At 41.2% G+C, this 13,340-nt stretch overlaps 1 protein-coding gene across 2 annotated transcripts in view; it reads right to left on the bottom strand.

Moving 5' to 3' along the window:
- The window catches only part of ITCH (itchy E3 ubiquitin protein ligase), a 99,356-nt gene that overhangs the window by 44,166 nt on the left and 41,850 nt on the right, over positions 1-13,340 (bottom strand). For both annotated transcript variants that reach the window (XM_054979592.1, XM_054979591.1), the window contains 2 exons: positions 11,167-11,304; positions 7,110-7,152 (listed from right to left, as the gene is read on the bottom strand). In XM_054979592.1, the coding sequence (XP_054835567.1) occupies positions 7,110-7,152; positions 11,167-11,304 (181 nt within the window). The remainder of the gene's footprint in view (positions 1-7,109; positions 7,153-11,166; positions 11,305-13,340) is intronic.

Raw genomic sequence — 13,340 nt, 5'->3', positions numbered from 1 at the left:
ACCTTTTCCCTTCATCAGTGCAGCTATTGGCATTTTGTTCACAAGTATCTGCTGACCTTCTTCACTGGCTTTTCTGAGAAGGCTGTTGGGGGAAGGGGGAAGCAGGGAAATCCCTGTGACTACCTTCCTCTTGCAGCTCATAGGATCTAGCCCAGAACAATTAATATTTTGTTGTTTGCAATGTACTAAAGTTCAAGACTTGCTTCACTGCATCTTGAGAAGCAGGCTGCTTGCAGGTGGAATGCAAAAGAGCTGGAAGTATTTGCTGGGCATACAAGCAAGAAAGCTGAAGTAAATATATCAGGCATATAAATCACTATGGTAGGCATACAAAGTAGATGCAATTAAAGCTAGGCCTTCTTTCCCTCCTAAAGCATTTATCTTAATTGGTCTACCATTAGATACTTAGCAACAGTGCAGTAACACCTATAAGACTTAACAAAATTAGTGGTAGGGTATGAGCTTTTGTGAGCCACAGCTCACTTCTTCATATCTGAAGAGGTCAGCTGTGGCTCACAAAAGCTCATACCCTACCACAAATTTTGTTAGTCTTATAGGTGCTACTGGACTCTTGCTCTTTTCCACTGCTACAGACAGACTAACACAACTACCCATCTTGATTAGATATTTAGATTATGAAGTAATTTCATGTGTTGTACTGATATGCAGAAAGTATATCTGTGATCTTTAGGTGTCATCCTAATAGTTTTTTATTCTCTGTAATGCCTCAACCCATGGACATATATTCTTACACCTACATACACCACCCTGTAGATGCCACTAAGTAGGCCCTCTTACAAAAGATCAGTCACAACTCCAAAATGACTTGCATAGGACACTATTATACAGAGATGCACAGAGTGACTGAGTAGTTCGTTATATGTCTAACACTGAGCCCCAGAATGCAGATGGCAAAATCAGGGTCATCAAAAGCAAAATCAGGGAAGATGTTTTTATAAACCAGGGACAACCTCCAGGTTAACAGGAAAATCTTAAAATTTAAAGAGGGAATAACATTTTTTTAAAATTAAAGAAAAAAATTTAAATGCTGGTATTTCATGAGATTACCATATGATACTTTAGCAGTTGTTTCAGACTGCCTAGGCAATAACCAACATCAGTGATGTTGTCTGCACCTGCCTTGGTAATCCAAAATGGCTGCCACAAAATGGCTCACAAGGTGAGCTGAGAGAAGTAGTGACCAGGTAGGTAGGATAAGGAAGATGGGACATGGATGAAACTGAAGTGGAGGGAAGAAAGTTGGGACAGAAAGCAGCAGAGGCAAGAAAGGTAGGTGGAATGGAAGGGAGAAAGCAGGGAAGAAGAGAAGCTGCAGGGGCTGTGAGGGTAAGGAAAGGAGGGAAAACTGAGACAGCCTAGGAAGACAGGGTACCAGTACTATGACAGGGAAGAGATTCACCCCCACCATGAATCCTTGCACGTCCTACATTTGTGTTAATTCTACTATACAGAACAAAGACAGAATACTAGCTCCACCAACTACACAGGATTAGCCCATGCCATCCTTTTTCCATAGCAAAAAAGAAAGCAAAAGCAAACGAAACCACACCTGAATATTGTGAAAAGTTACAGAATGTATCCCTAACTAGGGGTGTGAAATTTGGTATTCAGTATACTTGGATAATACCAAATAATTGTTGATTAGGAATTATTTAGGCATGCCACATAACAGAAGAGAATTTTGAATAAAATCTGGATACCAAATAAATAACCTGAATTTATTTGGATTTATCCGGCAAACCCAGCTACATCCTTTTTAAAGCTGACTAGCTGCTCTTGCAAGCTTTTTTCTACCTCCCTCCACAACTTTCCAAAGTTTTCCTGGGCTTTTTCCCCTCAGAGGAGGGGGAAGTGAGTGAATTAGTAAGATTTCCTCCCTTTGTAGGCTTCCCAGACTGGTCTGGAAATGGTTGGATGTTGTTTCTGTTGAGCTTGCAACAGTGTCCTTCTTAACCTCAGCTTGGTTTTTTGAGATTGGTTCTGCTGGGATTCCGTGGCTTGGGTATGGTTCTGTTGTGCTTGCATTGGCCCTGGGTTCAGCCTGTGTGGGTTGAGTTACACTGGTTCTGTTGGCTTGCAACAGTGCCCTTCCTTGCTTCAGTTTGATTCTGCTGAGATTCTCTTTGTTGACACTGGTTCTGGTGAGATTCTCTGGTGTGATGTTGGCCCCCTTGTTTAACTTTGGCTCTGGGCGGATTCCCTTGCTTTAGTTAGGTTAGTGGACAGGCAGGACTAGGTTCCCTGCAAATTTGGTGTTTGCTTGGAAAATGCCCCCAGTGTGCCACTCCCCCACCTCCACAATAGTCTTCCCCATACAGTATAATGTTTGGATAATTTTGAGATTCTCCAGTTTTACCAAACCAGATTAGATAATCTGATCTGGATTTCAGGAATACCAAATTTTTATGGCATTCCTCCTGAATATCAGATCCAAATTCAGCTGATCCCGCCCCCCCCCTCCAAGGTATGGCCCAGGGCATGCTAGGAAGAGCTGGTGGAGCTTGTTCCCTTCTCAAGCAGTGTGCCAAATAAGACCAACACAGCCATGTTTAACTTCAAAAGGGGTAACTTTTCTGAGATGAGGGGGTACGTGAAGAAGAAACTGAAAGGGAAAGTAAAAAAGGTCAAAACACTTGGGGAATCTTGGAGACTATTTAAAACTACAATCCTGGAAGCTCAAATTAAATATATACCGCTGGTTAGGAAAGGCACAAATAGGTTTAGGAAAAGGCCAGCATGGTTAACAAGCAATGTAATAGAAGCTGTAAAAGGTAAAAAGGATTCTTTTAGGCAGTGGAAAACTAGTCGGAGTGAGGTTGATAAAAAGGAGCATAAGCTGTGGCAAAAAAAGTGCAAGTCTGTGATCAGACAGGCAAAAAGGGAATATGAGGAGCATATTGCAAAGAACATAAAGAAAAACAATAAACAATTCTTTAAATATATTAGAAGTAGGAAACCAGCTAGGGAGGCAGTGGGGCCCTTGGATGACCAAGGCGTAAAAGGATTACTAAAGGGTGATAGGGAAATGGCCGAGAAGCTGAATGCGTTCTTTGCTTCTGTCTTCACTGTGGAAGATAAGAAGTGCATGCCCACTCCGGAAGCACTGACTTTGGGAGGGGTTTTGAAAGACCTGAGTCACATTGAGGTGACGAGAGAGGAGGTTATGCGACTGCTAGATAATTTAAAAACTGATAAATCACCGGGCCCAGATGGCATACATCCAAGAGTTCTGAAAGAACTCAAGTGTGAACTTGTAGATCTCCTCACAAAAATATGTAATCTGTCATTAAACTCTGCATCTGTTCCTGAGGACTGGAAGGTAGCTAATGTTGTCCCCATCTTTAAAAAAGGTTCCAGGGGAGATCCGGGAAATTACAGGCCAGTCAGCCTGACGTCAATACCGGGTAAGTTGGTGGAAACTATTATCAAAAATAAAATTAGTGGGCACATTGATGACCAAAAGCTGATGAGGAAAACTCAGCATGGGTTCTGTAAGGGAAGATCTTGTCTCACCAATCTGTTAGAGTTCTTTGAGGGAGTGAACAAACAAGTGGACAAGGGAGACCCGATAGATATTGTTTATCTTGACTTCCAGAAAGCTTTTGACAAAGTTCCTCATCAAAGGCTCCTAAGTAAGCTCAGTAGCTATGGGATAAAGGGCCAAGTCCTCTTGTGGATCGAAAACTGGCTAATTAATAGGAAACAGAGAGTGAGTATAAACGGGCACTTCTCACAGTGGAGGGTGGTGAGCAGTGGGGTGCCACAGGGGTCGGTATTGGGTCCAATGCTTTTTAACTTGTTTATTAATGATTTGGAATTGGGATTAAGCAGTGAAGTGGCTAAATTTGCAGATGACACGAAATTGTTCAGGGTGGTGAAAGCCAGAGAGGATTGTGAGGCACTCCAAAGGGATCTGTCGAGGCTAGAAGAGTGGGCATCCATGTGGCAAATGAGGTTCAATGTAGCCAAGTGCAAAGTAATGCACATTGGAACCAAAAATCCAAAATATAAATACAAGTTGATGGGGTCTGAACTGGCGGAGACTGACCAAGAGAGAGATCTTGGAGTCATGATAGATAACTCACTAAAAACGTCAGCACAGTGTGCGACTGCCATAAAAAAAGCTAATGCTATGCTAGGGGTTATTAGGAAAGGGATTGAAAACAAATCAGCCGGTATCATAATGCCTCTGTATAAATCGATGGTGAGGCCTCATTTGGAGTACTGTGTACAGTTCTGGTCGCCACACCTTAAAAAAGATATCATAGCACTGGAAAAAGTACAGAGAAGGGCAACTAAAATGATTAAAGGGTTGGAACACTTTCCCTATGAGGAAAGATTGAGGCGCTTGGGGCTCTTTAGCCTGGAGAAAAGACGACTGAGGGGAGACATGATAGAGGTTTACAAGATAATGCACGGGTTAGAGAAGGTAGAGAAAGATGTGTTTTTCTCCCTTTCTCACAATACAAGAACTCGTGGGCACTCTATGAAATTATTGAGCAGTCGGGTTAGAACAGATAGAAGAAAATACTACTTTACACAAAGGGTGATAAACACATGGAATTCGTTGCCACAGGAGGTGGTGGCAGCTACAAGCATTGCCAGCTTCAAGAGGGGACTGGACAAATATATGGAGCAGAGGTCCATCAGTGGCTATTAGCCACAGGAGATAGATGGTATTCTCTTTGTGGGGAGGTGGTGCTCTGTTGTCTTGGTGCTGGAAGGAAGGCAGTGGGAGGGCTTCTGGTGTCCTGGCCTCACTGACAGTCCTTTAGCTGGCACTGGATTTCTAGCCACTGTGTGTGACAGAATGTTGGACTGGATGGGCCACTGGCCTGATCCAACATGGCTTTGCTTATGTTCTTATGTTCTTATGTCCTTGATTTCAATTACAGGGTTCCCAAAATTCTGGGAACAACTCCCATTAAACTGGTACTAGCTTCTGTATAATGTACTCATGGCTCTAGAAACGTTTAAGACATGCAATAAATATTGCCTATGCAAACAAGGCTGCTACAAAACTATGCCATCCTGAGTATTTTGCAGTACATTTCCACATGTTCTCACATACCTTTGCACTGAAATTAAGAAGTGTACTTGCACTATTTCAGTAAGAACTATTATACTTTAATCTGATTTGGAATTAAATATCCACACACTCCCTAATTTTCTTTAGCCAATTCTGAAATTTGGGAGCCCTGCCCAGTTGCCTCGCCTCTATCTTGAAGTCCCAGTGCTCTGCACCATCACACCCATCCCTTCACACACAGCTTACTTTGAAGCTTTCTGCAAGTCAATGTGGTGTAGGGGTTCGGGTGTTAGACAAACATCTGGGAGACTATGAGCACTCCCTTTCTTGCCCTCTGGGGTGCCTGGAGGTAACCAGTGACAGCCTAAGCCTCCACCTGCCACTCACATGGTGTCTCCCCAACCCTCAGAGGGGCTTTCATTCCTCCTCTCTTGCACCTGCTGCCACCATTTGGCCTTTGAGGGAATTGCCCTGGGGAGGGTCAAGGCTCTCCACTCCCTGGGCACTCTGAGCCTTGCCTCTCCTACTACTCAGCACTTGGTTACTGCAGGGACTGTTTACTGCACCTGTGCACCACTGGGAGACCCAATTGCCAACAGACCACCCCCTTCCCGTGTCAACTGTTTTCAGTAGAATAGTTGAGCAGTAGGAGTCTGTGGTACAGAGAACAGCAACCAGCATTTAAGAATTAAATAAGCATTTATTGAAGAAAAGAGAAAAGAAAATATGCACACTCACACTTCTAAGCACGCCATCAAAGCAAGCAAGGGAACTCAAAAAGAAATGGGTAAAACTGTAATTCCTCTATCCTTTCCTTGGTACATGCCTAACTTAGATCTTCTGTTTAGGCAGGCTCTCCATCTAAGAAAGTTCCAGTTTACTGAGGAGAAGTTATCTCTCTCCTGGTTCAGGCCTCCAGCCTCCACATGGTCAATGGCCACCACCTGCAAGGAGCCAGCTTTCAGCTCCTTCAGCTTCAGCTCAGGTCAGCCAAAGAGATCCCCCCTTCACTGTGCCAAAAGGTTTTATTCTCTCCCTTTACCCACCCCCAGGCAGATCAAAGGTGCAGGTCAGAGAGGCTTCTCCGGGAGGTACAAGGAAGAAACCTTTCTGGCATTTTAGTCCTCCAAGTTTCCCCACACCCCACCCCACACACATCTGGAAGAGCAGACTTCTAGCTGAAAGCCTTCTGGCCATATCTGTATGACTGAAGTCCAAGGCTAGGTGAAGCTTAGATAGCATCTGGCTTTCCCTCAGAATTACTATGAAGCAAGAGTTTTTAGCATTTGAGTTTAGACTTAATTCATGCTGCAGTTCATTTCAGTAAAGCTGAGTTTTTAGCTGTTTCATTCTTAGGTAAGGGAACAATGAAAGTCCATGTTTGTGTTAATGAGGCTGAGTAAAATGACTACTCAGCCTTTCACTTTAATATACCTCCCCCAAGTTGATTAAATGAGGACAGAATTTTTAAATCTTTTTGTACACAAAATGATATAGAAATATCATTCTAAGGATTAGTTCATTAGAAAACAGGATACTACACAGATTTCACCCAGGACAAGAAATCAGTGGTTCTGGGAAACTATTTTGTTAGACAAGTGCTGTAAATTACGTTAGACATACCCTATACTTATTCATTAAACACTGCTTATTTTTAATGAAGTTCTTAATATAAATTCTCAAATATTCCTTTAGAAAATTTGGCTTACTACCTAAAGTGCTTTAAAGAGCGAGAAACTTTTTCATGATTCAAGCTATTGAAGGTATTTTTCATAAGAACATAAGAGAAGCCATGTTGGATCAGGCTAATAGCCCATCCAGTTCAACACTCTGTGTCACACAGTGGCCAAAAACCAGGGGTCCTCAGGAGGGGAAGGGACACTAGAAAGCCCTCCCACTGATTGCCCACCCCAAACACCAAGAATACATAACATGAATCCCACCCACCAACACTTCCAGGCATTTTCCAATATAATGGATTATCTCTCCAACTGACAAATCTCTTTAATACTCTCTAAGTGTAACTTCAAAAAGAACTATCTTCAGCTCAAATGCTTACCTTGTTTCATTTTTTGCTCTGGAGCCATCATTCTGTGTGGGACCTTTAACATTAAAAGAGAAAGGGGCAAATGTAAAATTTGTGCAGGCTCCTAAAGAGACAAAAAAGAAGCCTCTCTCTTCCAATAATTGTATGTACAAGAAGATCTCCCGTACATCGTTCATGTTTTAAAAACTGCACAAGACAATAAGAGCTCTGACAACACAAGCACACACCCTTGCATGCATGAAGTTTTTAGATTTTATCTTCTGATTTAAATTCTGGAAAGTATCCTGTCTAAATAAACAAACAAATCATTTCTTGTTTTTAAGTTTTGAAAAGTCTAAAGACAAATGTCTCAAAGTTTATACAGATCTACTTGTAAGAAAATTTCACTTATTTCAATATAGTTTATTGTTAAATGTGTAATTTGTTATTTCAAGGAACCTAAATCAAGTCTAGCATTTTTTTATTGTATTGGTGCCAATACCTCTCCCAATGATAGCCAAGCGTTACTACTCCTAGGAGCAATGAAAGGTATACAGTACAGTTCAGTACAGGGTTATTAGAAGTGACTGGTAGCAGAGCTACAAAAGTGATGTAAACCTAACTATGGCAGTTAAAGCCATACATAGGAGCTGCAGCACAGAAGTGCTGATATTTGAATTTGGGAATCTATGAAAAAGGAAGTAGAATGTTAAAAGATTCTAATGAAGTCTGGAAATTGCTGTAGAAAGTCTAATTGCAAAGAAGAAAACAAAAAGGAGTCAGGATTAGCTTCTCAGAAACATTACCCAATGCACAAGGTAGAAAGATATCGCTGCAACTTGAAAAGAAGACTAAAAGGATAACAAACTGATCCAGTCATGAAATATTTGGTGATTCAAAGAGGCAACTTACCAAAAACATGGGTGGGTGAAGGGATTAAACAAAAGCCTATGATGGCATTATGGGCATGCAGAAATGAAAATTGGGAAGGCAAAGGCACAATAAGGAACAAACAAAAAAATAAAAGTGAAATAAAGGCCACTCTACAGATACAAGACAGTGGTCAAATGATGAAGAAAACAGCAAAGGCATAAAATACTTTTTTCATCTCAGTTTCACACAAAGGATTCTTGCTTATTACCCTTTCAGTCAGTCACCTTCCCATTTTTTTGTGGAAGTCGTGGATAGCTCACAAAAGGGGGGAATGTCTGTCAATTGCCCCTTTGGCTGCAATCCTCATCCCTCCATTCCTCATCCCATAGCATTCCAGAGAGCCTTCAGGAGTGGCTCTTCAAAGGGCACTGAGAGCTGTAGCAGGTAGGAGAAATCAGCAAAATTCCCTACTATGAGCGCCTTCTATTTGCAGTTTTTAAGGGTCCAACCCAAGTATACCACTATCTCTACAGCTAAGACATTTGACCAAAACTATGAGGTAGATAATTTGCTACCTGGATGAACTCTGCATCTTCAAAAATCAATGGTCCCAATGTATACAACAGAATGCTTGGCTAGTATAAGGTAGGGAAAAGCCCATGTAACATGAAAATGAGGTGCAAAAGGTGAAAAAGCAAGATCTAGTGAACTTCAGCTCTCAGCCTCCCTTTAATAATAGACAAGGTACTGATGCAATATAAAATGTCTGTGTAAGACAAAGTGAACAAGATCAAGGTTCTAATGAAGATTTAGCAAGTCTATCTCCCCAAGTCAGCCCAAGATACTTGTGTTTTTTTGTGTCTGTGTGTGTTTTAAATTAAATGTTGCATTTTGAGGTGGCCTGCAAGAACAAAATATACATAGTAAAGATCAAATACAATAAAAAAAGTATTTTAGTGCTGGAGTTGGAAAATTGATATGTCATCCCAATCCCCAAACTAGTCTGGGTTAGACTATCAAGAAATTCTCCAACAAATGCCAAAATGAGTAGAGGAAGAAAATAAGAGCTTTTGAGCTGCTCCCCATTCATTTCAACAAGGCTTGTTTCTCTGTTCTACTGCTCTTAAGGGAACCCATAGTCTTCTTTGTGAAGCAGTCACCTCACTTTGCCTCATGGCAGGGACACCCTGGGAGTTGCCAAAGAGTGATGATGTCAACTTGAATCTCCTTCCACAGACAGAGAGACTACTGCCAAAATGGAGGGGGAGGTAAAACAGAGTATTACAAAGATGTTTTCACTGGTTATGCTCCTATACAAGTTTTTTAAATGTATGGTAGATGAGTGAATAACTAGCTGAGAAACTGTACCCCAAAAGTGGTTGTAAACAGTTTAGCAGCCACAGCTGCTGGCGAAACGTCAGGAACTACAATGCCAAGACCACGGCAATACAGCCCAGAAAACCCACAACAACCAGTTTAGCAGGTGCTTGGGGAACTTTAATGAGTGGTGTTCCAAAAGGTTCTGTCCTATGCTGAGTACATAAAATATTAAAAGATCAAACAGACTATAAAAATAGACTTCAAGATCATAATTCAAAATGATGGGCAAGTTCTAAAGAGTTGACAAAAAGAAATGGATGAAATTTAGGACAAATGTATACTGTACTAAGAACAGCCAGAGGCACAGTACATGCCATGGGAATGTCTAACCAATAGCAGTGCAGAAAAAAGGTCCAGGGTCATAACTGACAAAGTGAATTTGAATCAGCAACGTAGTGCCATTGCAAAGCAAGCAAGCACCATATTAGCTTATACAGAAAGATATCTGACACAGTCCTCTATGCATTCCAGTCAATACAGTTTCCAACAGAAGTAAATTCTGGTCACTGCACATCAAGATGAAAATGGAAAAGTTAGTGAGAATCTAAAGTGCTAAAGATATTGGAGGTCTGGAGAACGGGAAACATTAGGAAAGACATGAAGCGACCTGTGTACTCTGGTAAAAATAATGGAACATAAAAAGCACAAGCACCCTGCCAAGCATGTACGGTGTCTGCATACATTATTATCCTTTCCCCCATTAAAGCACACAGAAATCAGACCTCATTTGTATGCCTTAAGGAGGAAGAGAAATAGAAACAGAAATATACACAGGTATGATAAAGTTCTTGAATACAAAGCTACAAAATATTTTGCAGAAACCAGCACTCAAAGGAGACAGTTTTCAAATACATGAAAAGTGGTGCTGCAGATGATAGCTCAGTCTTCCTGATGCACAAGACATAAAATCAAGGCCTCAAACTGCAACCTAAATTTTATGTTGGACCTTTAACAGTGTAACCCTTAGGACACTTTCCTGGGAGTAAACCCTACCAAGTAGGCTTGAGTAGGTTTCAAAGTAGCCCTGGTTAAGATGGCTATGTAAAGTAGTTTCCTAACAATTAGAGGCAGAGTTGAGTCTATCTTATAGGAAACTACACAGCAGGTTAGACAACCATTAGATTGATCACTTTATATGGATTCAAACCATGATGTAGGGAGACTGACCACATGTTCTTTTGAAGTCATAGCCTGCTGTCTCATTTCTGAAGATGAGGATTCACTGTCCTGAGACCAAGACAGTTCAAGGTAAGATTCCTATTTCCAGGAAGGGATTGATCTGATGATTCATGAGATCTTTTCAGTTCTTTTATTTATAGTAAAGTAGTCCTTTTATTTGTAGTAAGATAGTCAAGTCTACAAAGTTACTAGGTTTGTTATTCTCACCTGCATTCACATACCAACATTAGCACATGCTGCGCACCAGTAGTCTACAAGAATGGGGGATAAACAACTCCTCCAATTTATAAAAGGTTCCCTGCCTGTCAGGGGGTGAAAGTAAACTGATACAAACCGGTACTGAGTACTAATAAGAAAGTATTCAAAACGGTACTTCCCATCTTCTGCTTTGAGCTCCCCCCTCCTTTCCAAGAGACAGACAGTACTAGTAAGACATTTACTTTCACCCCTGCTACTTTTTCACCTAAACAGATGCTTTCTTACTAGAGGTAATCTACTCTTCTCAAAGCTGATGAAGGAAAATAATATATAAATTTTCAACTTTTGCTTTCTTTATAACATACAGCTTCAGCCTGAAGAGAGAGAGCTTATTATGATATAACCACTATTTATACAATGTAACCACAGTACATATACATTATATACAAGTATTACTCACTTCTTATACTTGAAGCATCCCCATTAGTAAGCAGTTCAGGATCTATTTGCATGCCATCTAAACAAACAGACAAGTCTCCAATCACTTCAACTGGTTCTTTGTCACCAACAAGAAGCAAGGTCACGATCACTTCTTCAACTATTGAAAATACAGAAAGATTTACTATTTTTGGTGCTTGATATGACTGATTATGATTAGCTACATTAGCTGAAAAATCTCTCTGCAAAAAAGAACTCAAATAGAAATACAGCTCAATAACAGAGGTGATAACATAATTCATTGATTTCTCCAGTGCTGATCTTGACAGAGGGAAAGCATGGCATAGTGATTAGAATGCTGGACTGGATCTGGGAAACCCAGGTTTGAATCCCAGCTCTGCCATGGAAGTTGACTGGGTGACTGGGCCAGTCACACACACTCAGCCTAACTTACCTCACAGGGTTGCTGTGAGGATAAAATGGAAGAGAGGAGAGCAATGGGAGCCACTTAAGGTCCCCACCGGGGAGGAAGGCTGAGTATAAACAACATAAAGTAAATAAATTAAGCAGGCATTATATCCTTATTGAGCTCTAGGTCTCAGTTATACACTGAAGATCACACTCAGCCTACGGAAACAAAGATCACAGTTCTATTAATTTATTAAAATGTTTGACTACTTTTCCTAAATAGGCCAAGGTGTCTCATATTTACATTCATGAGCTGTACTTGGAAAACACAAATATTGAGCTAGAATACTTCATTTTGCCTTAGAGGTCAAGTCCCAAACAGTCACACACTGAAGGTACTGCCAAGCTTTCAGCAATGGGGAAAAAAAAGCTAAATTGCATGGTAAGCACATCTATCTCACTTCTGTAGTACATTTTTGTAGCGCAAGCCTCTTTATAGTTCTTCTCATTTACCTTCATAACAATACCAGTCTGTATAATTTCTCTGCCAGTGCTCAGCAGAAGAGAACTCTGTCCGTAACTACCCTCTGCACCTACTGAAAGAGTCTTAACTGGACCAACCATGCGCTAAGATTGAATGTAGATAGTCTGCGGCTGCTGCAGAGCATCTTTCTAAAGGGCCAGAGTCAAAGCTTAACAACTTCTGAAACAGGCTGTAACATTTCTCCTTTAGGGCCAACATTCAACAGCCAGGATTGAGAACGCATGGGTTAGTTTAAATTTCTATATAGTTCTTTCTCCCTCTTAAACCACACAACAGGACTCCTACTGAAGTTATTCAGGAGTCTCCAAAATCACTGTCAAATTTTGAGTGCAAACTTTGAAAATCCTTTCCCTGCATTCTTCTCCACCGTTTCCATACAAACAGATACTACAAATAACTTGAACCTATCTTACAAGGGAGAGGAGACTGAGAGAAACATCTCTGCCAGCTATTAACTGAGCCTTTGCTTTCTCTTCCTGTTATAAAGTTTGGGCAAGCCAGAGACACAAGCCAAAGAGACTGTGGCCCTTTGCTCATAGCCAGTGATCTTGGATGAGCTAGTGCACAGGATCTAGGACTGGCTAAAGATGTCGCTTGTTTTTGTTAGTTTATCTTGTAATTTTGTATTGCCCCCATCAGAAAGAAAAGTGGTATATAATTTAAACATTAAAAAACAGAAATGGACTAGAATGTCTAGTTCTACACTTGATCTTTACATAGTGCTTACTAAAGACCTCCAAGAACATTTGGATACTAGAAAAATGGATGAGCAATATAGACATTGTATGGTTAAGTGTGCCTCCTATAAAGCTGTATGGGAGAATAATCTGAATATCCCCTAAAGACCATTCCCGACTCATTTGTTGTATGAATATCAAAAACAGATTAAACTACATATGTAGCAATTATTTCTGACCTTGAGGTGCAGGGATAGCCGTAATGGAAGTGCTGAACTTATATTATATAGTTGAACCCCATGAAGACGGAGGTCCTGTACTTGAGCCATGGACTGTCGGAGGCAGGGATCCTTCTCCCAACCTTTGGGGGGGCACCACTTGTGCCCGTACCATCGGATAGGAGTCTGGGCGTGATTCTGGATTTCTCCTTGTCTATGGAGGGCCAGATCGTGGCTGTGGCTCGGGCAGCCTTTTTCTACCTTTGGCAGGCCTGGCAACTGGTGCCCTACCTCTCGGCCCAGGACCTAATGACAGTGATCCATGCAACGGTCACCTTCAGGTTAGACT

The sequence above is a fragment of the Eublepharis macularius genome, chromosome 5 (assembly GCF_028583425.1).
Source record: "Eublepharis macularius isolate TG4126 chromosome 5, MPM_Emac_v1.0, whole genome shotgun sequence".
Classification (NCBI taxonomy): domain Eukaryota; kingdom Metazoa; phylum Chordata; class Lepidosauria; order Squamata; family Eublepharidae; genus Eublepharis; species Eublepharis macularius.
Note: the sequence above shows the minus strand (reverse complement) of the source record. Positions and strands in the feature narration are given on the sequence as shown.